The sequence below is a fragment of the Ovis aries genome, chromosome 8 (genome assembly GCF_016772045.2).
Source record: "Ovis aries strain OAR_USU_Benz2616 breed Rambouillet chromosome 8, ARS-UI_Ramb_v3.0, whole genome shotgun sequence".
Lineage (NCBI taxonomy): Eukaryota > Metazoa > Chordata > Mammalia > Artiodactyla > Bovidae > Ovis > Ovis aries.
In genome coordinates, this window is record NC_056061.1 from 84,615,715 (window position 1) to 84,643,611 (window position 27,897).

At 46.7% G+C, this 27,897-nt stretch overlaps 2 protein-coding genes across 4 annotated transcripts in view; both read right to left on the reverse strand.

Annotated features, from left to right (window-relative positions):
- AGPAT4 (1-acylglycerol-3-phosphate O-acyltransferase 4) overlaps positions 1–27,897 on the reverse strand; it is a 134,248-nt gene that overhangs the window by 84,313 nt on the left and 22,038 nt on the right. The window lies entirely within an intron of this gene.
- Positions 1,243–27,882, reverse strand: LOC132660262 (uncharacterized). Its single transcript, XM_060419880.1, has 2 exons — positions 25,080–27,882; positions 1,243–23,599 (listed from the first exon to the last, which is right to left on the reverse strand). Exon 1 carries the CDS (start codon positions 27,779–27,781, stop codon positions 26,642–26,644), a length of 1,140 nt encoding a protein of 379 aa, XP_060275863.1. The 5' UTR covers positions 27,782–27,882; the 3' UTR covers positions 1,243–23,599; positions 25,080–26,641.

Here is a 27,897-nt window from a genome sequence, read left to right on the forward strand (position 1 = left end):
ACGCTTAAGAGTTCTAAAACCGAACAGAAACTCAAAACATGCACAACAGCCAGACTCACAGTCCTGTGATCAGTCTCCAACCCCTGAAGAGCAAAATGAAATAACTGTCCAGGTAAAGTTATGACCCACCTAGACACCATACTAAAAAGCAGAGACATTACTTTACATAATGTTCCATCTAGTCAAGGCTATGGTTTTTCCAGTGGTCATGTATGGATGTGAGAGTTGGACTATAAAGAAAGCTGAGCACAGAAGAATTGATGCTTTTGAACTGTGGTGTTGGAGAAGACTCTTGAGAGTCCCTTGGACTGCAAGGAGATCCAACCAGTCCATCCTAAAGCAGATCAGTCCTGGGTGTTCACTGGAAGGACTGATGTTGAAGCTGAAGCTCCAGTACTTTGGCCACCTCATGCGAAGAGCTGACTCATTGGAAAAGACCCTGATGCTGGAAGGGATTGAGGGCAGGAGGAGAAGGGGACGACAGAGGATGAGATGGTTGGATGGCATCACCGACTCGATGGACATGAGTTTGGGGGACTCTGGGAGTTGGTGATGGACAGGGAAGCCTGGCGTGCTGCGGTTCATGGGGTCGCTAAGAGTCAGACACAACTCAGCAACTGAACTGAAGTGAACTGAAGCGAATAAAGCCTTTGAGGAACACCCAAAGACAGGAGGTTGAAATACCCTGACAGGGAAAAAATAAGTTGAGGACAGCTGAGAACATCACCCACATCAGACTCGCTCCTCCTGGAACCAGGACATGACTGCCAACCACCCAAGAAGCGCCGAGATTACAGATGACTTTCTAAAAGTAAGAGCCGGGAGAGCCTAGACTTCATTACACTCTTCACCAATAACACTCCTCCCCAAAATCCATCAGACAGTATCACATATACGATCTCATTTTAAGCCTCAGATGAATCCCCTGAATAGTATTATCATCCCATTTTCTGAAGTAAGAAACTGAGACGCCCCATAGCTTGGGCGATCTGCCTGAAGTTGCCGGTCAGTAACGAATCTTCAGATTCAGGTGGACCTCCGAGCTCTTTGGCTTCCAGCACTCCAGGCAGTTTTGTTCCTGGGGGAGTGAGGTGGGGGCTTCTCTTGGGTTCAGAACTCCCCTATGCAGAACAGCCCAGAAATGAGCCCGGGGCAAAACCAGTGCTACTTTCAGAGAGGTTCTCAATTCCAAACTACGCACAGAGTGGGGGCGTGGGGCTCACCTCCGGGTCTCTTAGGCTGTTTTGTTTTTTTTTTTTAATTTTTGGCTGCACTGGGTCTTCTCTGCTTTGCCTTGGCGTTCTCTAACTGCAGTGCGCAGAGGCTGCTCTCGTTGCAGTCCACCGGCTTCTCACTGCGCTGGCTTCTCGTTGCACAGCATGGGTTCTAGCGTGCAGGCTCAGTAATTGTGGTGCATGGGCTTGAGTAGCCCCAAGACATGTGGGATCCTCTCGGACCGGGGACTGACCCCCGTCCCCTGCATTGGCAGGCAGATTCTACACCACTGGAAGACCAAGGAAGCCCCCCTGTGCTGGTTCTGAGGACAGTCTTGGGCAGAAGGACAGTCACAAGGTGCTTTCCTATAAAACATTACCCTTGCTTAGACTATTTGGAAGGCAGGCTCTGATTCCTGTATGTTTCTGAGAGGAGGGAAATCGAAAGCATTGTTGGCCTGACTTCCCTGAAGTCAGCTCAGCTCAGCTCAGCTGAGGCCTCCATCTCCCCAGAAGCCCTGCTCTCTGGCACAAAGCCAGGACCCCGCAGGGGCTGGAAAAGCCCACCTTTGACCTTTTTCAGACAGCTTGGCCCAGAGACACCTCCAAGCTGTCAAACTCTTCACTTGGTTACGACACACCCAGTGTCTCTCGAAGGAGCAGACATTAGCTGCCAGCTCCCTCTCAATGCACTTGACTTCCAGGAGCTCATGAACAGGAGTGGTGGACGCTGGTTACAGTTTGGAAGCAGCTACTGTTCAAGGTTGAATTTCCTCCTGCTTTATTCATTGCCCTTGGATTAGCCACTAAAAGCTCCCAGACAGCCTGGGCCAGAAGAAGTCTGATTCTTCACCGAGTTCCTGGGACCTAGTGTTTGGAAAGTATTTGACAAATCCTTCGCTTTGTTGATTTAACGCATATAAAGGGAAGTCAGTTGACACTGGAAATGCAAGAGATTAAATGCTGCCTTCCTCAGTTTCCAGGCAGAGTAGGGCATTACGAAGAAAAAGTAAGATTATTTTTCTTTATAAAAGTCCAAGGACCAGCATGCCCTTTAGTAAAATCCTTGCTAGCCCTGCAGGAACCAGGGGGTCTAACACAATGTTGGTGATGCTTAGGAATCGCGAATAAGGCATGAGGGGGCCACAGACAGACAGACCTTGGATGGCATGGTTCTGCCCTGATTCCTTTCCTAGACTGTTGTGGGCTTCAGGTTTGAAGCTCTGTTATACTTCTTACTGGTCATGTATCCTCAGGTGAATTAACTTTTCTGAATCTCAGCTTTACACGCTACAAAAAAAACCAACAGTAAATGGCACCCAAAATTCCAAGGAGGCTACTGATTTTTGTAAACTTCAGTTGATTCTCAGATTTATATTCAGGAGCAAACCCCACAAAAGTATTTAAGGAATTTTATGATGAAGAGTAAGGTAAGTCGTGCTATGAGAACTTTCCTGGTGGTCCAGTGGTTAAGAATCCACCTGGAGACAGGTAGACACAGGTTCAACCCTTAGTCTGGGAAGATCTCACATTCCACGGAGCGACTAAGCTGGCATGACGCCCCTACTGAGCCCAAGTGCCCTGAGCCTGTGCTCCACGACAAGAGGAGCCGCCACACTGCAAAGCCCACACACAAGAGAGTAAACCCACGCTCACCCCAAGCAGAAAAGAGCCTGTGCAGCAATAAAGACCCAGCAGAGCCAAAAATAAAAAGTAAATAAACAAAATTACTATTAAAACAAACAGAAAAAGAAGGGCTGTGAGTTTGTAAAACAATTTAATTGACTTTAGCCTTAGGGCTCATTAATAAAAGAGAGACAAGGCTAAATTACTTGGGCGGGGGGTGGGGGGTGTGTAGTGGGTGAATATGTGTTGTATGTCTTAAGCTTATTCCAGTTTGGAGCTGGAGGGAGGGGACCCTCCTACCCTTCTTCACTGAAGGCAAGCTTTCTCTCCACTGCAATTTGCCAATTTAGCGGCATGCGGAGGATGGTAAAGAATCTGCCCGCAATGCAGGAGACCCGGGTTCTACCCCTGGGTCAGGAAGATCCCCCTGGAGAAAGGAATGGCAACCCACTCCAGGATTCTTGCCTGGAAAATTTCATGGACAGAGGAGCCTGGCGGACTAAATTCCCAGGGTTGCAAAGAGTCAGACACGACAAGGCAACTAACGGCTGAGAATGGATGGTATAAAGATCTGACCCATGATGAAAACAGGTAAAGAGAAAGCATTTTAAAGTTCTTTACCATTTCCCCTGATTTTCAGTGATAAGGGTTATGGGTGGTTTCTCTTTTCTTCCTGGTGTTTATTGTTCTTTTCTACGATGAGATCCTCCCCCTTTCAGGGCACAGAGCCCGATGGGTGCATTTCCCAGCATCCCTGCTGATGGTTAGATGCAGCCAGTGGATAGAGCTCCCAGGGTGATGGAGCTGGTACCTGCCGGCAAGAGGAAGGGCTACAGGTGGGCTCACCCATCAGGTGAGTGGAAAGGTGGAAATCCAACCCATCAACCAGAGAAGCTCTGGAATGTGCAGGCAATCTGAGACCGCCTGGACTCCTGGTGAGGGTGGTACAGGCCGGCAGCTAGAGGGGAAGGATCTGTGCAGAACATCTGAATCCGGCAGCTCTGGCCAAAAACCCGGGCTCAGCCACCTTCCAGCTCCATCTGCTACTGAACTTCCACAGCCCCCGGCTTCCTCCTCTGTGAAATCAGAACAATATCGCCAACACGAGGTTGCTGTAAAGCTCAAGTATAAGAAAGCCTGGGAGCCTGGGAGCCATAACTGCTGAAGCCCACACACCCTAGAGCCTGTGCTCCTCAACAAGAGAAGACATCGCGATGAGAAGCCTGAGCACCGTAAGGAAGAGAAGCCCCCACTTGCCGCGACTAGAGAAAGCCTGCACAATGCAATGAAGACCCGGTGCAGCCAGAAATACAATAAACAAACGAACAGTCCTCTTCAAAGAGAAGAGAAAAGAGGCAAAGAGGGAGCAGCTAAGATGCACTGCTTTGGAATCCTCGGGAAAGCCAAGGAGATAATAAATCAGTTTTCCTTCTCACTCCATATCTAGATCCTGATGTTTCCTTTCATTTTCCGTGAAGTATGTTAGAACATTCCCTCCCCCATTTGTTTTCACTCTAACCTGTCCTTTATTGCTAGTGACTCTGAAATGGGGAGTAATACGTTCACCAAAACTCACGTGGACGGTACCCTCTTAACTAGGCAGTCTTGGCACAGCATGGGGATGATGAAGTGGATTTCAGAATAAGAAGTGCCAGCCAGCAGGATGCTTTCATTAGCCTCGTGTTTCCCACGCAGATTTCCACCCTGAAACTGTACAGCGCAGAGAAACAGGCGTGCAAACACAGCAGAGCTTTGCTTCCTGGGACTCCTGCAGGGCGAGGGGTGGGACTACAGACAGCATCACGTGCTGGCCGCCCGCCATCTGTGGAAGAATCTACAAAAGCAGCTCAGAATCTCGCCACCAGAGAACTGAAGCTGCACCCTTCTCTAAAGATGCACGTCGAGCTTCAGCATGAAGCATCGAGTTTGACAATGAATAGGAGGACCTGAGTTAAGCTCGAGTTAAGATTTAAGTCTCTGCCCTGGTCAATACTCTGCAACTATTAAATACGCATGAACTTCAGACACACTCAGGAAGAGACTAAACTGGAAACGGGATGAGCTCTCTCACTAGCTTGTTTTTAAAGATGCTGTTTGGCTTTTTCGTACCTGTACATGACAGAACTAAACCAGGTCAGGGTTTCTGAAGAAGCCAAAGCTTCCTTCCAAAGAGACCACTCCAAGTGGAATTGCTGTGATGCCTGGGATCAATCTAGTGTCTTCACTGAAATCTTAACCCCTTATTCAGGCTCTTTTAATCCCAAACACCAGAACGCTGTTCACAAAACAGAAAAGAAACCAAAGAAATGCTAATTAAAACAATGCTGTTTTTTATATTCCAAACTAAAATGGATAATACACCACTTTAAATGAGACGAGGTAAATCGGGACCCATTCTCGGTGTGAGGACCACCACTGCGGCTTTCAGAAAGCAACGCGGCACACACAGAACGAGCTCAGCATCTTCACCACCTGAGGTCGTAAACCCACCTTTGACCACCTCTCTCAAGGATACAATTAGCTTTCAGAAAATTCTCTCTGCACCAAGACATTCCACCAGTATTATTTAGAGGCATCCAAAAATAGAAACCACTTACATTTCTGACAGGAGGAAACAATCAAGTGAGCTATGGGAAACCCATACGGTCAAAAGAAGAGCGTTGCAGTATAATAGGCTTGCAGTAGTAAGACGCAGAAGAGGGCGGCAGAGGATGAGATGGCCGGATGGCATCACCGACGCAATGGACATGAACTTGGGCAAACTTCAGGAGATAGGGAGGGACAGGGAGGCCTGGAGTGCTGCAGTCCACGGGGTCACAAAGAATCGGACGCGACATGGATACATTTTTGTTATGATATCAAGAGATAAAGGTCACCAATTTATATATAGAAAGAATAATTACAACTCAAAAAACACTGTGTGTGTTAGTCACTCAGTTGTGTCCGACGCTTTGTGAACCCATGGACTGTAGCCCAGCAGGCTCCCCTGTCCATGGGATTCTCCAGGCAAGAGTACTGGAGTGGGTAGCCATTCCCTTCTTCAGAGGATCTTCCCACCTCAGGGATAGAACCCGCGTCTCCTGCACTGCAGGCAGATTCTTTACCGCCTGAGCCATCAGGGGAGGCCCTCTAAAAACAGCACCAGCAGTTATCTTTCTGGGTGTGTTCTTGGACCAGTACTTGCGGTCTGGAAGGCAGAAAATGTCCAGGGACAGGGTACCCTGCGGGAAAGGGACACAGATTCCGACCCAGGTGAAGTGAGGGGTAGGGTGTTCCCGTCATCCAGTTTTCAGATCTCAAGTTCTACTTTAGGTTAAATACATTTAGCAAAAATCTCCAAGAGGGCAGGAACTGACTTGCGGCAGCCTGAGGCAGTCACTCAGCACTTCCTCCTGAGAAGCAAGGATAAATTTAGTTTTTGGATTCCTGGGAGTTACACTGGCCCACGGCCCAAAACAAAACCGAAGAGAAAGTGTTCTACCCTGAATCCAGCTGTCTTGAGGACCATTTCTAACTAAAATATTCCTCAATTAAAAAATGATCACTGTCTAATGGGCTGGCAGAAGCCTCTATAAAATTAGCTTATTTAAAATTTGATGGATCAGTCCTTTGTCTAATATTCCTGTACTCTCCATGAAGTCCATTAAAACAAACCAAACTCTGGAGACGTTATAAATCATACTCAACTTTTTCATTACATCCGATAATAAATAACCCTCAGTCTCTTTCCAGAATCTAATTTTAGGATAATAAAAACATAAGTCTGCGGAAAACTGAAGTTTCTAAGTTTAATAGTTGTTTCTGAACAGCTTATAAGAGAAAAACAAATTCTAAAGAGTTTTAACTCTAATCTAAGGAAACCAGGGCTCAGCTAAACCCAAATGGATAACCTAGGCAACTTTTTTGTCATGAGAAAAAGCAAAGATAAAAGGAATTAAATGAAGCATTCTCTAAGGCCTTTTGTAGCTCTGGCATCTACAAGACTGAAATATCTGGAGTGAAATTTCAGGCCTTCTGAACAGTAACCAGGGCAGCAGGGTTAGTCTACTGAAAGTTTTACACACACATTATCTTAATAACTGTCACCAAAACCTACTCTGGAAGGCATTGTTATCCCCATTTTATAGATAAAGAAGCTGAGGTTTAGTGAGACTAGTGAAAGACAATGTTAGTCACTCAGGCGTGTCCTACTCTTTGTGACCTTGTGGGCTATAGCCGAACAGGCTCCTCTGTCCATGGAATTCTCCAGGTAAGAATACTGGAGTGGGTAGCCTTTCCCTTCTCTAGGGGATCTTCCCGACGCAGGGATCGAACCCGGGTCTCCTACTTTGTAAGCAGATTCCTTACCATCTGAGCCACCAGGGAAGCCCTTAGTGAGACTAGGTAACGTGCAAAGGTCAAATAGGGGGTAAAGGTCTGAAGCCCCAGTTCGGGTTAGGCTGCTTTTAACACAGGAAGCCCAAGGCAGCTGCATTCCTCATGCACTTGGCCTTATTTCACGGACTTGGTTCCATATTTCAGCTCCTGGTCCCCGTCTAACAGTTGGGCTGATCGCGAGTTTCTGAGCCACTGCCCCACCAGCCAGTCCTGCAGAGCCTCCGTTCGCACCTTCCTTCCAGGTGGAATGCCTGCCATCTCCAAACTCCATCTGGCTCTCCCACTGTTCCTGGGAGCCAAGAGCTCTGACATCGCGGCATCGGGGCAGCTGGAGGGGGCTGGCGCCTAACTGCGTCTCCAACAACCAAGAGCGCGTGAACTACTTTATAAGACATTCAGTCTAAAACACATTTCTAAATTATGCTCAACCCCTGGAAGTTTCCAAAAAATTTTATGAAGTCTTGATACAACTCTCATATCATGAAACCCAAAACTGAAATGAGAAGAGGAAAATTAATCTTCCAAGCAGGGAAACAACCACCTTTCTGCCTTGAGTCTATGCCAATCAATCACAAAAGCTTTTCAGAAATGGAGGATGGGTGGAGGCTGAACGCAGACTCTTGTGATCTTCACACCCATATTGCTGCCACATGGATGGCTGTCCGCTCAGTCACACACCTGTGAAGGCTGAAAATGTATGGAAACCGAAGGAGAGAAAGGGCGGGGAGATGGCCGGCGACCAGCTCTGGGCCCCCCGGGGAGCGAGTGTGAGGGACGTGCATCACCAGTTGGCACCAGACACACAGAATAGAGAGCTTTGTTCAGTTTAGAAACCACCTCCTTCTGAGTCCTACCGTCACCACGGCAACCTGGTCAGGACAGCGGTCTCACCACCCTGCCCACCACTTTCCCTCCCACTCCGGCTATGACAGAGCCGCTGGGCCAAGGAACCCAGACCAAGGGGACCCTTGGCAGGCGGCTGCTGGTGTCGACTCCATCCGCCCACTGTGCGACCTTGGGAAATGAACTTGTCACCTCTGAGCCTCAATTTCTGCATCTGTTTAATGGAGGCAATAATCCCGCCTCCAGGATCGCTGCCATAGGAGGTGCAGCAGCCGGCTGAGGCCGCGGAAGGCACTTCTGTGTGCCCAGGCTGCTGGTCACATGCCCCCTCCTTCAGCCGCTTCCCACCCCCCAGGCCCAAACCAGTTACCATCTTTTCTTACTAAACTTTCTGCTTCTGGCTCTCAAGAGTCATTCCTTTTGCTTGTTTTCATGAGATTTTCCTCATTTGAACTTCTTTTTCAGACATCCACACAATCCAGAATGACTCTGAGCCAAAAGTAGGCATGTAAGACCCCACCGAAGTCCATTCACCAGTTTTAATGAAGTTATTGTGTCTCTGTTCCTGATCGAAGGAAGGTAGTTTCAGAGCCGTCAGTTCTGAGGCTCTCTTCACGATGATGGATGCGTGCTAACTTGCTTCAGTCATGTCCTTCTCTTTGGGACCCTCTGGTCTGTAGCCCACCCGGCTCCTCTGTCCATGGGATTCTCCAGGAAAGAATACCGGGGTGGGTTGCCATGCCCTCCTCTGGGGGACCTTCCCGACCCAGAGAGCGAACCTGCATCTCTCACGTCGCCTGCACTGGCAGGCAGTTTCTGCAGCAACGCACCCCCTGGGAAGCCCATAGTGATGCGTGATACCTGTCAGTTCCCACAGAGATTCAGTTAAAGAAATGAGTCGAGGAAAACGGCATGGAGGAGCCTCATAAAAACTGAAGGTAGAGTCGCTATCTGAGCCAGCAACCCCACCCCTGGGCATATGGCAGAGAAAACTACAATCTGCAAAGATGTGCGCACCCCTATGCTCACAGCGGCACTGTTCACAAAAGCACTGTTCACCTCATGTCTGTCAACAGATGATGGCTAGAGATGTGTACATACATACAATGGGAAAACAAGGCCGGGAGCTGACTGTGGCTCAGACCCTGAGCTCCTTATTGCCAAACTCAGACTTAAATTGAAGAAAGTAGGAAAACCGCTAGACCATTCAGATATGACCTACATCAAATCCCTTATGATTTGATCCCTTCTACACAGTGGAAGCGCCAGATAGATTCAAGGGATTAAATCTGATAGACAGAGTGCCTGAAGACTGTGGTCAGAGGTTTGTAACACTATACAGGAGGTAGTGATCAAAACCATCCCTAAGGAAAAGGAAGGCAAAATGGCTGTCTGAGGAGGCCTTACAAATAGCTGAGAAAAGAACAGAAGGGAAAGGCAAAGGAGAAAAGGAAAGATATATCCATCTGAATGCAGTTTCAAAGAATAGCAAGGAGAGATAAGAAAGCCTTCCTGAGAGATCAATGCAAAGAAACAGTGGAAAACAGAATGGGAAAGACTAGAGATCTCTTCAGGAAAATTGAAGATACCAAGGGTATATTTCATGCAAAGATGGGCACAATAAAAGACAGAAACCATATGGACCTAACAGAAGCAGAAGATATCAAGAAGAGGTAGCAAGAATACACAGAAGAACTGTACATAAAGATCTTGATTACCCAGATACACAATGGTGTGATCACTCTCCTAGAGCCAGACATCCTGAAGTGTGAAGTCAAGTGGCCCTTAGGAAGCATCACTACAAACAAAACTAGTGGAGGTGATGGAATTCCAGCTGAGCTACTTCAAATCCTGAAAGATGATGCTGTGAAAGTGCTGCACTCAGTATGCCAGCAAATTTGGAAGACTCAGCAGTGGCCACAGGACTGGAAAAGGTCAGTTTTCATTCCAATCCCAAAGAAAGGCAATGCCAAAGAATGCTCAGACTACCGCACAGCACAATTGCACTCGTCTCACACACTAGCAAAGTAATGCTCAAAATTCTTCAAGCCAGCCTTCAATAATACGTGAACCGAGAACTTCCAGATGTTCAAGCTGAATTTAGGAAAGGGGGAGGAACCAGAGATTAAATTGCCAACATCCACTGGATCATTGAAAAAGCAAGAGAGTTCCAGAAAAAAAAAACATCTACTTCTGCTTTATTGACTATGCTAAAGCCTTTGACTGTGTGTGAGTGTGAGTGTGAAGCCGCTCAGTCGTGTCCGACTCTTTGCGACCCCATGGACTGTAGCCTACCAGGCTCCTCCCTCCATAGGATTCTCCAGGCAAGAGTACTGGAGTGGGTTGCCATTTCCTTCTTCAGGGGATCTTCCCAACCCAGGGATCGAATCCGGCTGTGTGGATCACAACAAACTGTGGAAAATTCTTAAAGATATGGGAATACCAGATCACCTTACCTGCCTCCTAAGAAATCTGTATGCAGGTCAAGAAGCAACAGTTAGAACCGGACATCAAACAACGGACTGATTCTAAATTGGGAAAGGGGTACGTCAAGGCTGTATACTGTCACCCTGTTTATTTAATTTATATGCGGAGTACATCATCCAAAATGCTGGGCTGGATAAAGCACAGTTGGAATCATGATTGCTGGGAGAGATGTCAACAACCTCAGATATGCAGATGACAGCATACTTAAGGCAGAAAGTGAAGAGGAACTAAGAGCCTCTTAATGAGAGTGAAAGAGGAGAGTGAAAAAGCTGGCTTAAAACTCAGTATTCAAAAAACTAAGATCATGGCAACCGGTCCCATCACTTCATGGCAAATAGATGGGGAAACAATGGAAACAGTGACAGACTTTATTTCCTTGGGCTCCAAAATCAGTACAGATGGTGACTGCAGCCATGAAATCAAAAGATCCTTGCTCCTTGGAAGAAAAGCTATGACAAACCTAGAGAGCATACTGAAAAGCAGAGACGTTACTTTGCTGACAAAGGTCCATCTAGTCAAAGCTATGGTTTTTCCAGTGGTCATGTATGGATGTGAGAGTTGGACCATGAAGAAAGCTGAGGACCAAAGAATTGATGCTTCTGAACTGTGGTGTTGGAGAAGACTTTTCAGAGTCCCTTGGAGTGCAAGGAGATCCAACCAGTCCATCCTAAAGGAAATCAGTCCTGAATATTCACTGAAACAACTGATGCTGGAGCTTGAATGTTTGGCCACCTGATGTGAAGAACTGACTCATTAGACAAGACCCTGATGCTGGGAAAGTTTGAAGGCAGGAGAAGGGGATGACAGAGAATGAGATGGTTGGATGGCATCACCAACTCAGTGGACATGAGTTTGTGCAAGCCTTGGGAGCTGGTGATGGACAGGGAAGCCTGGCGTGCTGCAGTACATGGGGTCGCAAAGAGTCAGACGTGACTGAGCAACTCAAATGAACTGACATCATGGAATACTACTCAGCCACAAAAAGCAATGAAATAATGCCATTTGCAACAACATGGATGTACCTAGAGATTATCATACCAAGGGAAGTCAGAAAGAGAAAGACACAAAGCAGACGCTATCGCTTGTGTGTGGAAGCTAAACTATGGCACAGATGAACTGGTCTGGGAAACAGAAACAGGCTCAGATGCAGAGAACAGACTTGCGATTGCCAAGGGGGCCGGGAGGCGGGGGTGGGGAAGGGATGGGTTGGGAGTTTGGGGTTGGCAGATGCAAACTCTCTTGTATAGGATGGATAAACAACGAGGTCCTCCTGAACAGCACAGGGAACTAGATTCAACATCCTGTGATAAACCAAAATGGAAAAGAACTTTAAAAAGCACGTATGTGTGTGTATAACTGAATCACTTCACAGCGCGGTAGAAACGAACACAGCGTTGTGAACCAACTCTACTGCCATAAAATAAATTGAAAAGAAATGAGCTGAACATACAGTAAAGATGAACCTTTTTCTAACCTCGTGGAGGGGAAATAAAAACTGGCATTGACAAGACCCAGACCCTCATCACTTTGGTGCCCTGTGAATAAACCAGTTATTTCTCTGACCTCAGACAGCCTTACAGTAAAGAGCTGAGGACACGGCTCTGGCCAGACCAGATGGACTATGTAAAGGATAAGCAGATACAAGCTGCGTCTGCATCAGCAAGGGAGCAGATTGGGGTGGGCAGTGTGAACCTGGAGCTCGCTACTACCGCAGACAGACACGGGCTTGGGTCCCCAGCAAATCACAGCACCCACATTTTTTTTTTCATAAAAGCTGTTCTTCAATATTTCAGAATAAACTGAAAACCAATAAAAATAAAAGCCTTTAAAATTAAAGACTTGTGAGACTTCCCTGGTGGTCCACTGGCTAAGTCTTCAAGCTCCCAAAGCTGGGGGCCCAGGTTTGACTCCTGGTCTGGCAACCAGATCCCCCACGGCAGAACTAAAAGATCCTGCAACTAAGACCCAGTGCAGCCAAATAAATTAGTCAGTAAAAATATGTATAGAAATAAAAATTAAATGAAATAAAGGCTTACAGCAAGTTCCAAACTTTGTTGGAAATTTCCTTACACTTATAGTTTTCATGTTCAATATGTATTGCAGGAAGCGTTACAACTTTAACCTTAGTACTGAGAAGCTCTAACCTTTAAGCAGGCCCCCATATGGACACACAACCTCACGTGGTCTGTGGGTGGCCAGGTCAGGACACCGTGGGGATGCGACCAAACAGAGACAACCAACACAGACTCTGGCATCGTTTTCCAGGAAAGATGAGAAGATGGCCCAAATCCCTCCACTCCATCTGGCCTAGCCCACCTGGTCTGTCTGGGTCACCAGCTCCACCAGGAGCAGTAACTCTTCATCATCACGCACAGGTTCAAGTACTGCCCATGGGCCCATGAGCAGGGCTTGCTACCAGCAGAGGCCCCCAGCCTCAGATACACGGCCAAACTGCCAGCTCTAGGGAAGCTCCAAGCACCAGAGACAGGCCATCTCAGAAAGCCAAGCAGATGTGACGTGATGACAGTAGCCAAAGCGTGAAGGCCAGGTCACGACACCACGAGGGCATGGGAAGCTACGGTGCAGTTGCTAAGTCATGTCCGACTCGTGGGACCCCATGGACTGTAACCCACCAGGTTCCTCTGTCCATGGGATTCTCCAGGCAAGAATACTGCAGTGAGTTGCCATTTCCTTCTCCATGGGAATCTTCCTGACCTAGGGATCGAACCCATGTCTCCTGCATTGCAGGTGGCCTCTTGTCTGTTGAACCACCAGGGAAGCCCATGGGAAGCTATGCATGGCAGTTAAAGGCGCAAATGCAAGTCAAGGGGCATTAAATGTCCGGGAAGGTACTCTGCACTGGGACCTGACAACTAGACTAGGGCTCTCCTTGGGAACCCAGAAGCGATGACTCTACTAGTGATCAAAGAAATGAATGCAGAAGTGGGGGCAGCAGGATTGAGTCCGGGGGCTGAGTCTGACACCTGAGTATCTATCTTTGTGTCCATATCACCTCAGTGACTTGGCCTCTAGAAATCTCACCTCCCTCCTCTGTTAACAGGAGAATCTGGCGGACACACTGAGCCCACACGGGTGGTGGGAGACTTCAAAGACATAAGGACATGCAGGGGCTCTCCTGGGGGGTGCTTAGGTACCTGCAGCCACTCTTGATTCTATGGCTCAGAAAATGGGAAATGGGGCCACTCAGCCAGGCGCCCTCAACTGGAATGCTTCTGATTTATGGAAGTCCACATGGCCTTCATACCCTGGGTCCTTACCAGGGAGTAGGGTTGGGAAGAAGCACCCTGCTGACTCTGTTGTGATCAGCAGAGCTCTCTGTAGGTGGGGCCTCAGAAGAGCTAACTTGAAGGAGGGGAAGTCAACAAAAAGAAAGAAAAGAAATCTTGGCCTTCTTTTTCTTCTGCACCTCAGACACTAGCAAACGGGCTCTTTCTCTCTGCGGGCCCCTTTCCATTGTTAAGCACACTTGACCCTCGAATTCTCGGAGACCGTGTTGTTACCCACATTCATGCTCTGGTAGGGAGCGTTAGACTTCTGAAAGCAAGCACATGGGGTGGTGGGTGATTGAAAAGGCTGGATTTTAAATCTCTCATTTCTCTGATTTTTATAGAGGGATGTCAATGAGCCCAGGCAATTCCTCTGACTTGATTCATGCATAATGGACCTGAAGTGAGACTTACTAGAAAACAAATGCACTTAGATGCTTTCCTGACATGAATCATTTATTGAAGTCAGAATTGCTGGCTGTGAGCGCCCAAAATAAGTTGACTTACTGTATCCTTGTTTCTCGATAGATCTGAAATATGACCGCAGAATATTGAAGTACTCAGCAGTGAATGATGCTTTTGGGGTCATTATGGTCTGGCTATTCCTCGAAAAGTTTCATTAATAACAGCAGTGATAGAACACAGAGCAAGGCCCTGTCTCTCTCCTCCTCTTTTTCTGTTCCTGAGTCACAAAGCTCAGGAGCAGAGGATGAGCAGGGAAAGCAGGGACTTTCTTTCCAACGTCTGTTAAGCAGCATCTGGACAGGTTTCCTGGGATTCAGGCAAGAATTCATTCATCCACTAACAACTTCATTCATTCATTAGCTCATCTGTCCACCAAGCTATCCATTCATCCACACATCAAGAAGGCACTGCTTTATATTTATTGTTATGGCTTTGTTTACATCACTGCATTAGACTTCTGAAAGCAAGCACAGCGGATTCTTACAGAGCCCTGCTCCATGTTTTATGAGGGTCAGTATCATGGTGACAGCAGCCATGAAATTAAAAGACGCTTGCTCCTTGGAAGAAAAGCTATGACCAACCTAGACAGCATATTAAAAAGCAGAGACATTACTTTGTCAACAAAGGTCCGTCTAGTCAAAGCTATGGTTTTTCCAGTGGTCATGTGTGGATATGAGTTGGACTATAAAGAAAGCTGAGTGCTGAAGAATTGATGCTTTTGAACTGCAGGGTTGGAGGAGACTCTTGAGAGTCCCTTGGACTGCAAAGAGATCCAACCTGTCCATCCTAAAGGAGACCAGTCCTGGGTGTTCTTAAGAAGGACTGATGCTGAAGCTGAAACTCTAATACTTTGGCCACCTGACGTGAAGAACTGACTCATTGGAAATGACACTGATGCTGGGAAAGATTGAAGGCAGAAGAAGGGGATGGGAGAGGATGAGATGGTTGGATGGCATCACCGACTCGATGGACATGAGTTTGAGTAGGCTCCAGGAGCTGTTGATGGACAGGGAGGCCTGCCGTGCTGCAGTCCATAGGGTCGCAAAGAGTCGGACACGACTGAGCGACTGAACTGACTGACTGATCAGGTTAAATAAACTAAAGCACTTACTGAGCAATTATTTCTAGGCCTGGGATGAATCCCCACTCTTTCACTTCTTACAAAATAAATAGATGCTTAGTAGATGTTGGTTCAACCAAAATCTCTAGACGATCTAATGATTTAGTCTCCATACCAATAACACTGAATTGTCAAAAACAATGTACCAAAGGATAGCAGGAACTGAGAAAGTCCTGTGTTTCTTTCCCATTACCTTAAGAATAGAGCAGATGACCCAACAATTTATTCTCCCTACAGAAGCCATGCAGATAAACCCACAGAATTTCTTTCTAAACCATTATATCCTGTAACCAAGCATAGAATCCTCTTCTTCTAAAACACTGAAATTGCATGAAGCAATGTACCAAATTGACATGAAAATAACTAAAATGAAAGCAAATCACCTACTTAAACCCAAGTAGGGAAGTTCAGATGTTGGTTGAGGAAGAGTTGACTTTTTAAGCCAAGAATCTTCTATTAAAATAAAATCTGGTAAAAGTAAAGGAAATTACTCTCACTGAGTAAGCCACTTAAATCAAGAAATTTTTTAAAGGCAATTTCTCCCATTATAACAGTAATTCACATTCATTATAAAACAAATCTGTAGTTCTAAAATGTAAAAACTGTACCACCTATAACAGCTATTGACATTTTGGGTTTACTTTCTTCCAGTCCTTGGTGAATGCACTGGCTTTTTTTTTCTCTGCTAGACAAAACCGTTGCAGAGGCTTTTAGTTTTTAAATATAGCTGAGGTCTTAACATTAAATCAATTTTATATGCCCTTTTATTAACCTTCAATGAGATCATTTTCAATGTCCTTATCACAATACCAATAATCTAGTAGCTACACTGGACATATCATAATTGTTAATTTATCACCTCATTGTTGTTTTATTTACTGTTCTTTTGTCTTTTTATTAGGAAGTAACAAAGAAAGCTGGGCATCAAAGAATTGATGCTTTTGAATGGTGTTGGAGAAGACTCTTGAGAGTCCCTTGGACTGCAAGGAGATCAAACCAGTCAATTCTATTTTTAGGGTTGATTTCTTAAAATCAGTCCTGAGTATTCATTGGCAGGACTGATGCTGAAGCTGAAACTCCAATACTTTGGCCACCTGATGCAAAGAACAGACTCATTGGAAAAGATCCTGTAGCTGGGAAAGATTGAAGGCGAGAGGAGAAGGGGACGACAGAGGATGAGATGGTTGGATGGCATCATGGGTTCAATGGACATGAGTCTGAGTAAACTCCGGGAGTTGGTGATGGACAGGGAAGCTTGCCCTGCTGCAGTCCATGGGGTCGCAAAGAGTCGGACACAGTTGAATGACAGAACTGAATTGAATGAACATACCAATTATTTAATAGCAAGTCCAGTTATAAAGTTTTTTTCCCCCTGAATTTTGGATAATTTCTTTAGAATAAATTCCTAGACACAGGATTTCTGGGCTCAAGGAATAACCATCTAATAGCATCCGGTGAATTTTGCCAAATTGATTTCCAAAGTTTATAGTTATTTATGTTCTTACCAACAATTTACAAAAGTACCCATTCCACCACGTTTGTCAACAATAAGAATTCTCATTTAAAAGCAACAAAAACCAGACTAACATTTCATGCTTTAAAAGTTGTGTCTCACTGTTTTAATACGTATTTGGGGGGCCACAAATGGAGTGGATTTTTTGTTCATCTATCTCTTGCACGTTGACTTGCACGAGCTCGCCATATATTAAACAGAACATACATCCTACCCCTTTCATTTAGAGTGACTGGTTTTCCAGTCCAAAAGGCCAAAGGTCAAAGCAATCCATTGACTCTTTGAGATCCCAGGCTCTGCAGCCCACCAGACTCCTCTGTCCATGGAGTTCTCCAGGCAAGAATACTGGAGCGGTTGCCATTCCCTTCTCCAGGGATCTTCTCAACCCAGGCACTGAACCTGAGTCTCTCACACTGCAGACAGATTCTTTACCATCTGAGCCAGCAGGGAAGCCTGGTATTTTGCTTTATTAGAGCCTTAAATCATTATGGAGTAAGAACTGTGATTTCTTTCAGAAAGTTTAAGCTTAGAAAGGCCTTCCTTCCACCCTTAATTCTTGTCCTGCAGAGAACTGATACACATTTGCTTGTTTCACCTCATTTTTCCACGATTAATTTTATATATTTTAAGTCTTAGATCTGACGTTAATTTTGGCACTGATGCTCCGTGAGAATCTAAATGGGCCTATTTTCAAATCCTTAGTGAGCTGTATCCGAGGCATTTACTGAAAGATCCTTCCCTCCTTCATTAATTTACACTACAATTTCATACATTAAATACCATAAACAGAAGAAATGAACCGTAGGGATCAATACACTAACCGTTCGTCGAAAAGATGAAACGCTGGCAGTGACCCGCCCCGCCCCTCGGGCAGGAGGGACGGAGCTCTGAGTGTTCTTCCCCCGCTTGCGGCTTGCGTTCCTGCCCACCTAACCCTTCCTCCCTTTGCTCCTATTGCTTAGCCGCTCCGTCGTTTCCAACTCTTTGTGGCCCCATCGACTGTAGCCCGCCAGGTTCCTCTGTCCAAGGGATTTCCCAGGTAAGAATACTGGAGCGGGTTGCCATTTCCATCACTTCATCTCTTAGAGACAGTAAAATATTACGTTGCAAGACAGATCAGAGTTCCCTGAGCACTGGTTAAATATCTGCAGGAAACCAGGAAGCCGGACCTTAGAACTCCATTCACGCCAGCGTAATCTCAGATGGGAATGAGGGAAACAGAGGTCGACATGGAAGCCACTTCCTGGGCTGTACTCTTCCCATTCGAAGACCAGAATGATTCTCGATGCTTCTAAGGGGACGACTGTACCAGTCTCCCCATGGGAAGGTTTGTGCAGGAGAAAAACGAAAAGCAGACAGGAAAAGTATTTCAGAGTTTTAAAAGGGGTTCCTCACCAACAAGTGATTGGGGAATGGATGTCAGGGCAGGGCAGGAAGCTTAGGCTGTCTTCACTGTGCATCTTGGGGCTTCCCTGGTGGCTCAGACAGTGAAAAACCTGCCTGCAATGCTGGAGACTCAGGTTCAATCCTTGGTCAGGAAGATCCCCTGGAGGAGGGCACGGCAACTCAAATCCAGTATCCTTGCCTGGAGAATCCCATGGACAGAGGAGCCTGGCGGGCTTACAGTCCATGGGGTTGCAAAGAGTCAGACACTTTCATGGTGCATTTCAGGAACCCAGAGCAAGAATTCCACAAGAAAACAGAAACGGATTCACAGACTTAGAGAAGGAGCTTATGGTTGCCCAAGGGAAGGATGGACAGTGAGGGAGCTTGGGATGTTCGTGTACACACTGCTATATTTAAAATGGATCAACAACAAGGACCTACTGTGCAGCACAGAGAACTCTGCTCAATGTTAAGTGGTGGGGAGGGGAGTTTGGGGGAGAACGGATGCATGTACATGTATGGCTGAGTCCCTTCGCTCTTCGCCTGAAACTGTCACATTGTTTGCTAATCGGCTCTACCCCAGTACAAAATAAAAAGCATAAAAAATAAAAAGAGAACTCCACAGGAATAGAGACGACGGCAAAGCCTCATAAGGCCCCTGAACCACTTTCTGCTAAGGGACCAACAGCCTAGAATGCAGGGACACTGCAGGAGGCGCAGGACACAGTGGGGACTGAGGTCTGGAAACAGGGATGAGAGAATCCTTTCCAACCCAGAGGTATGTTTGGTATTTTTGGCAATAGTATATAAAAGCTCCAGTTGCAAATTCCCTAACTTCTCAATGGACTGTTTGTGTGCTAGCTAGACCAGACTTGAACTTCTCCTCTGCTTTTAGGTTCTGAGTGCCTCCAGTATCACAGACCAAATGTATCATAAGTGAACTAGAAATAATTGCGACCCCATGCAGTCCATGGAATTCTCCAGGCCAGAACACTGGAGTGGGCAGCCTTTCCCTTCTTGAGGGGATCTTCCCAATCCAGGGATCAAACCCGGGTCTCCCACACTGCAGGCGGATTCTTCAACAGCTGAGCCACAAGGGAAGTCCAGAAATAATTATGAACAATTACAAATGAATAATAGAAAATAATTATAAGATTGGAGAAGGAAATGGCAACCCACTCCAGTATTCTTGCCTGGAGAATCCCAGGGACGGAGGAGCCTAGTGGGCTGCCGTCTACGGGGTCACACAGAGTCGGACACGACTGAAGCGACTTAGCAGCAGTAGCAGCAATTATAAGATATTAACAGGAAGCCCCAGCAGTTACTACTTCTAAAAATTATTTCTGAAAAAATTAATTGGAACAGGAAGTCTTGGGAGGGTCAGGACAAACAATGAGGGAAGTATATTTAATGATGAAAAGGTTTTAACAATATACAAAGTCTGTTAAAACATGCACCCTATGACATAAATTGTAAAGCCAAAACCCCCAGTGCATCTCTGTGCTTCAGAAGTATAGTAGTTGGTTGATAAGTCAAACATTTTTTTAATACCGGAAACATTTCAAATACACAAAACATTTTACCACTATTTAGCCACATTTACTTCACTTTTTAAGGAAATGAGACATAGATATTGAAGCCACCTCTGCCATTTGAGCTTGAAATGAGTGTTTTCATCAGTGTTCTTATTCTTTTACTGTATATGAATTACAACATATAAATTTCGTGTTGTAAAGATGTATGAGATTTCCTTTCTACACTCAACACTTCAGTTTTTAAAATGTTATGCATCCAGTTTGGTCATTTTAATTGTGCAAGAATATTACTTTGTACACCCACATGGAAAATTAATCTATTACCATATAGATGGACATTCAGGGTCTTTTCAGTTTTTTTCTCTGATACAGACAGTGCATGATAGAGCACTGGAACTGGAATTGCTGGGTCATTCTGATGCGACTGACGTCCTTTAGCTTCACGGTATCTGTGTGTTAGTCACTCATTGGTGTCTGACTCTTTGTGACCCTGTGGACTGTGGCCCACCAGGCTCCTCTGTCCATGGAATTCTCCAGGCAAGAATACTGTAGTGGGTTGCCATTCCCTTCTCCAGGGGTCCTCCTGACCCAGGGGTCAAACCCAGGATTTCTGCATTGTAGGCAGATTCTTTACCATCTGAGCCATCAGGGAAGCCCCTTGGCTTCATTGCTGCTGCTGCTGCTGCTGCTGCTAAGTCGCTTCAGTCATGTCCGACTCTGTGCGACCCCAGAGATGGCAGCCCACCAGGCTCCGCCGTTCCTGGGATTCTTTAGGTATTCACAAATATTAACAAATTTCTTTTCAAAATGGTTGGACAAATAACATTCTGGGAAGATGTTTGGGGTTAGAGAGAATGGGAAATAAGACTTCTGCTTTATGCTTTCCTGTATAGTCCAACTATTCAACCAACAGTAGTAACCACTTTGGTAATATATTAACGTTAAAAAAAAAAAGCTCAAATTTTTACACTACATTGTCAGATTGCTTACGCATGTTAACACAAACTGCTTGATACAGCCCTCTGATATTGCTCTCTGATTTATTAGCGTACTCATTTTACACATAAGGAAATGGAGGCTCAGGAGAGTTGTACAATTTGTTTTGTTTGGTCAGTAAACTGCCCCATACCTTCTCTGAGTCTCAGTTTCCCCTTTACCTTTTCCACCGGCCTACCCCACAAATCTACGGAGAGTGGAAAATAAGACCGCTGACTTAAAATACCAAAAGCCTTTCAAGTGATTTATAAATATATATAATCCACTGGCCATTTTTCCACAATTATGTTCCTTACATCGCTGTCCCTCTTCTGTACACAGTAAGAAATAACTAAATACCGAGGAATATGGGGGAAAGCACTTTCTTACAAAACCTCGGGTACCATTCCAACTGGCAATTCCTAAGGAAAGAAGTGCGCATGAGCCAGTGGTTTACGGCTAGGAGACTAACCAACTCCCTGATCCTTGGTCTGAGCTTTATTCTGATCGGAACTTAACTCTGAAAGATGAGGAAATAGTGGCTCAAATGACAGAACAGAAAATGGCTTCAGAACTAAAAGCAAGTGCTTTCTGGTCTTGGACAACCCTCTGCAGATAGCTTCCTAGCTTCTAAGAAAGCAAACCCTGGCAGAGCAGAGAGCTCAGGAAACACAGCAGCGGGACTCAAAGAGCTATTGCCCGAGGACCGTTGAGGAAAAGGCAAAAACCGCTGCACGCACGCAGCGACCATGCGCACTGTCTGAGGGCAGTACGGGGCCAGCTGCCCTGCACGGCAATCACATTTTCCAAAATACCCCATGCAAGTGCCAGGACGTGAGCGGAGCCCTTTGGACAGTCACTTCTTCATTCCTTTCCTGTGCTATCTCACAGATCAAGTTTCCTGCAGTAATTCCATGGTAACAATTTGATGCGGATCTGAATACCAAAGGGACTGGGATTCAAAAATCTGAGACATCTATGCAAAGTAGTATGCCTCCTTAGCTTCAGAGAAAACTTGAGGAAGTGAAGGAAAAACACCCAGCTCTAGTTCCTCAGATGTTAAACATATCTGCCATATGACCCAGAAATTTCACTCATAGGTAAAAGCAAGCAATCGAACCGGGGTCTCCTGCATTGCAGGCAGGTTCTTTACCAGCTGAGCCATCAGGGAAGCCCAATGAAAACGTTAACTCCCCGCAAAACCCTGTACACAAATGTTCATAGCAACATTACTTATAATAGCTAAAGGATGGAAAAAACCTCCAGTGACCACCAGCTGACACACAGATGAACAAGAGATTGACCTGTGGCTATCTCCACAATGGAATACTGCTGTTCAAGCTGAGTCCCACTCTTCTGCAACCCCAGACTGTAGCTGCCAGGCTCCTCTGTCCATGGGATTCTCCAGGCAAGAACACTGGAGTGGGTTGCCATTTCCTCCTCCAGGGGATCTTCCCGACCCAGGGATCGAACCTGTGTCTCCTGCATTGGTATGAGGATTCTTTACCACTGAGCCACCTGGGAAGTCCACAATATTATTCAGTTACAAAAAAAAGAGTAACTATAGATACATGCTACAGCACGGATGAACTTTAAAACCATTACACTAACTGAAAGAGAAGGGCTTACACATTGTGTGAGTTTGTTTATATGAAATATCCAGAAAAGGCAAATGTACAGAGACAAAAAGTAGCCAAATGATTGTCCAGGGCTGGAGGGCACAGGGGCATAGGGAACACCCATGGCAAAGAGTTTCTTTTTGAGATGACAAAAATGTTGTAAAAAGTACATAGTGGTGAGGGTTGCACAACTCTGAGTATATTACAAGCCACTGAATCACACACCTAAAATGGATAGCTTTTACGGCATGTGAATTACCACCTTCAGTTCAGTTCAGTTCAGTTCAGTCGCTCAGTCATGTCCGACTCTTTGCGACCCCATGAATCGCAGCACGCCAGGCCTCCCTGTCCATCCCAATTCCCGGAGTTCACTCAAACTCACGTCCATCAAGTCGATGCCATCCAGCCATCCCATCCTCTGTCGTCCCCTTCTCCTCCTGCCCCCAATCCCTCCCAGCATCAGAGTCTTTTCCAATGAGTCAACTCTTCGCATGAGGTGGCCGAAGTACTGGAGTTTCAGCTTTAGCTTCATTCCTTCCAAAGAAATCCCAGGGCTGATCTCCTTTAGAATGGACTGGCTGGATCTCCTTGCAGTCCAAGGGACTCTCAAGAGTTTTCTCCAACACCACAGTTCAAAAGCATCAATTCTTCGGTGCTCAGCTTTCTTCACAGTCCAATTCTCACATCCATACATGACCACTGGAAAAACCATAGCCTTGACTAGACGGACCTTAGTCGGCAAAGTAATGTCTCTGCTTTTGAATATGCTATCTAGGTTAGTCATAACTTTTCTTCCAAGGAGTAAGCGTCTTTTAATTTCATGGCTGCAATCACCATCTGCAGTGATTTTGGAGCCCCTAAAAATAAAGTCTGACACTCTTTCCACTGTTTCCCCATCTATTTCCCATGGAGTGATGGGACCGGATGCCATGATCTTAGCTTTCTGAATGTTGAGATTTAAGCCAACTTTTTCACTCTCCTCTTTCACTTTCATCAAGAGGCTTTTTAGTTCCTTTTCACTTTCTGCCATAAGGGTGGTGTCATCTGCATATCTGAGGTTATTGATATTTCTCCCGGCAATCTTGATTCCAGCTTGTGCTTGCTCCAGCCCAGCGTTTCTCATGATGTACTCTGCATATTGCCACCTTACCACTGTTTAAAAACACAAGACAAACTCCTGGCCCGACAGAAGACAACATCTAAGCACGGTCAGCTTTCAGTGCACATGCGATGTACCCACACATGTCCCAGCACTGTTTGAATCAAGGACCAAATGGGGCCGGGGGAAGGTCTAGCCTGCAGGAAAAAGGCACTCTCCCCTCAGTAGGGAAAGACGGCCAGATTTGGGGGCCCAGGTTGGCTGATGCCACAGGGCCAGTCCAAGTGCTGCTGACGTGTAAAGGGGGTCCTTCTACGCTGGAGTGACCTTTGTGAGCTTGGGCCACAAATGAGGGAGGTGGGACCTCACCTCAGATCCTGTGTGTAGTCTGTGGGAAAGACTGGAAGCTGTTTACCACCCCAGCATTGTCCAGGACCCTCAAAGCAGAAGTAATGCACTCCCAGACACACACAGTCAACTACTGCCACCATCGAGGCTTTGGCTTAAGAGCCAGAAGAAATCTGCAGTAGGGCAAAGGTGTTTTCCCCTTCAGGCAGGGCTGCTCTGAATTCCTGAGGTTGAAGACTGCCTCTACTCATTACTACCGATGCCTCTATTCATCACTACTTGAGTGGGGCTCAAGTCGGGCTCAACCAAGACTTGAGCTCATACTCAGTCGTGTCCGACTCTTTGTGACCCCATGGACGGTAGCCCCCCAGGCTCCTCTGTCCATGGAATTCTCCAGGCAAGAATACTGGAGGGGGTTGCCATTTCCTTCTCCAGGAGGTCGTCCCAACCCAGGAATCCAACCTGTTGTCTCCTGCATTGGCAGGCAGATTCTTTACCATTGAGCCCACCAGGGAAGCCTGCACTCAAGTCGAGAGTAGACAGTATATACTCTAGCAGACTCACTGAGATGAAATTCAGATGAAATTTCAGTTTCCGATATGCAGAAGAAATGCCACTAGAGCCATAGGTCAGCTGCCCTGCAACGCCAACCAGAGGCCTCCCTGGGGGCTCAGATGGTAAAGAATCTGCCCGCAATGTGGGAGATCTGGTTTGACCCCTGGGTCAGGAAGATCCCCTGGAGAAGGGAATGGCAACCCACTCCAGGAGTCTTGCCTGGAAAATTCCATGGACAGAGGAGACTGACGGCTACAGTCCATGGGATCGTAAAGAATCGGACAAGACGGAGCAACTAACACTTTCTCCACTTTCTCCACTTTTAGATTGTGATTGTTTTTTTAAGTCAACACTTCTAAGCCCTTGCTAAGGAAATTTGTGTGTCCCACCCCCCACCCCCATCCCCCAATGGAAAATGAACTTATTTCTAACTCCTGCTTTGGATCAGGAATAAAAATAGTCAACTTAAATTTAGATGAAAGCTGAAAACCATCCTAATGCCCATTACCAGGTGGACAAGTGAACAGTTCCAGGTGAGCAAATGAACAAGACACGGTCTATCTGTACAAGACAACAGTGATCAGCGGAGCACAAGAGTGTGCCACTGACCGGCACAACGTGGGGACAGACCTCAAAGCACTAAGCCTCGGGGATGGCAGCCACTCCCCAGGAAGTGTCCACGTCCTCAGCCTCTTTCTCAGAGGGTGCCTCTGACTCCGGAACAAATGTTTACTGAGGTACCATCTTCCAGGAGTGGAGACACAAAGTAGCCTCAGGAACTTTCTATGCCATGGGAAAAAACCAACAAGAAAATTTAAATTGTAAGGTGGAAGGGCAGCAGCTACTCTCCCGGAAGCCACCGTGTGTCTTCAGGATAAAAAGCCAGATGAGGGTACCTGGTGCCTGAGGCAGGGGCGGGGAGGGGAGGCTGGGTCAGGACAGCCTCTGCACAGAAGGGCCCGCTTCAGTGAGTGTCTGCCATCCCCAGCTCCTGGAACTTTCCGGAAGGTTCCCATTCATGCTTCTGAGTCCCTGCGTCTTCCATCCCATCTGCTTGATGCCCTCCCCCCGCCTCCCCTCCCACTGCTGACTGGACAGGTGTGTGTGCATCCTTCAAAATCGGCCGCAGCCCGTACCAGCCTGCTTCTCCCACACAGGCGGTTAGATGCATCCGACCGTCCCTTCTACACTCGCCGCTAGGCTCACCATTAGAGAGCTTAAACCCACGGCGTGCTAGTGAGGACTCAACGGCCTGAGGTAACCAAGTGAAAGGCTCAGCACAGTACTGAGGCCACTACGCAACATCAGTAAACGACACTTCCCTCCTGGTGCGCCTGCCTTCCCACAAGCCTGAGTTCCTCAGGCACTAAAGCGACCCTCATCTGGTACCCACAGAGTCTGGCAGGGACCCGGCCGTGACAGGTGTGTAATAAAATATTCCTAATGTGGACGACTGGCACCCAGCACGCTGCTGAATAAAATGCCTGGCTCACGGCGTATTTGTGACCTGACGACAGTGTCAGGGGCTACAGGTGCGGTCCTGCACCCAGGCCATCGTCAGCAAAGCAAGCAGGCAGGTGGGATAGTGTACTTTCCCTAAATCCAGCTAATAATGCAACAGGACCAAGCTATATTTGATGTGGGAAAACTCAGTGATTTAACTCCACCTCTTCTAGAAATATATGTTGGTCAGAGATAACAGAAACTTCTAGACTCTTTCTACCATAACTCTCCACCACACCATTAAAGTAAAATCCAAGAACGTCAGGAAAAACAAAGCAAAATCAGGGATAAGGGGGTTCTCTGCCACTGGCTCTATCTTCTTTACGTCCTTTGTCTATGACTGTGAAGGAGGCTGGCAGCTTCACACTGCCCTGTTACAGCAGGTGGCCTTGAACCCACTGAGCTTCTGAAGGGCTCCAACGTATAAAGGCAGCAATCTGCACACCTGAGCAGCGGTTCACGAGCCAAGAGCTGGTGTGCCCTCACAGGCCATCCAACCCTGGGAAATTACTTAACCTCAGTGTCTTCACTTGCAAAATGGAGACAGTAATAGTTCCTACCTCAGGGGGTTGTGCTGAGGATTAGCTGTTTCTAGAACCCTGACTGGCACATGGCAATCTTAAAGGTAGCTACTGTTGCCATCACCACCATCATCACCATCACCATCATTGCCTTCATCACCATCATCATCATCCATCATCAACATCACCGTCGTTATCACCATCATCATCATCCATCATCATCACCATCATCACCACTAGCATCATCAACATCACCATCACCACCATCAGCATCCTCACCACCATCATCATCGTCACCATCATCATCATCACCATCATCAACATCACCATCACTGTCATCATCACCATCACTGCCTTAACCATCATCACCATCATCACCACTAGCATCATCAACATCACCGTCATCACCATCGGCATCCTCACCACCACCATCATCATCACCATCATCCTCACCACCACCATCGCCACTATCATCATCATCACCATCACTGCCTTCATCACCATCATCATTGTCACCATCGTCATCACCGTCATCACCACCATCACCATCACCACCATTGGCATCCTCATCACCATCATCACCACCATCATCAGCATCACCGTCATCATCATTACGATCACCATCACCACCATCGGCAGCCTCACCACCATCATCGCCACTATCATCACCATCACCATCATCATCACCATCATCATCACCATCATCCTCACCACCACCATCGCCACTATCATCATCATCATCATCACCATCATCACCATCATTGCCTTCATCACCATCACCATTGTCACCATCATCATCACCGTCATCACCACCATCACCATCACCACCATCGGCATCATCGCCACTATCATCAGCATCACCGTCATCATCGTCACCATCATCACTGTCACCATCATCGTCACCATCCTCACCACCATCACCGTCACCACCACCATCGCCACTATCATCATCATCATCATCACCATCATCACCATCATTGCCTTCATCACCATCATCATTGTCACCATCATCATCACTGTCATCACCACCATCATCATCATCACCATCATCATCATTACGATCACCATCACCACCATCGGCAGCCTCACCACCATCATCGCCACTATCACCACCATCACCATCATCATTGTCACCATCATCACCACCATCACCGTCACCACCATCGGCATCATCGCCACTATCATCAGCATCGCCGTCATCATCGCCGTCATCATTATGAGCATCATCACCATTATCACCCTCACTGGCACCATCACCGTCATCGTCACCATCACCACCTCCACTGCCATCATCACGATTACTGTCATCGTCACCGTACCCACTGCCTGTGTCCAGGCTCTGGCTTCCTTGCTGCCCCATCACTTTCCTGCTGGTCACGCTTCTCTCATCAGTGGCCCAGTTCTCCCCAGGCATTTCTAGAAAC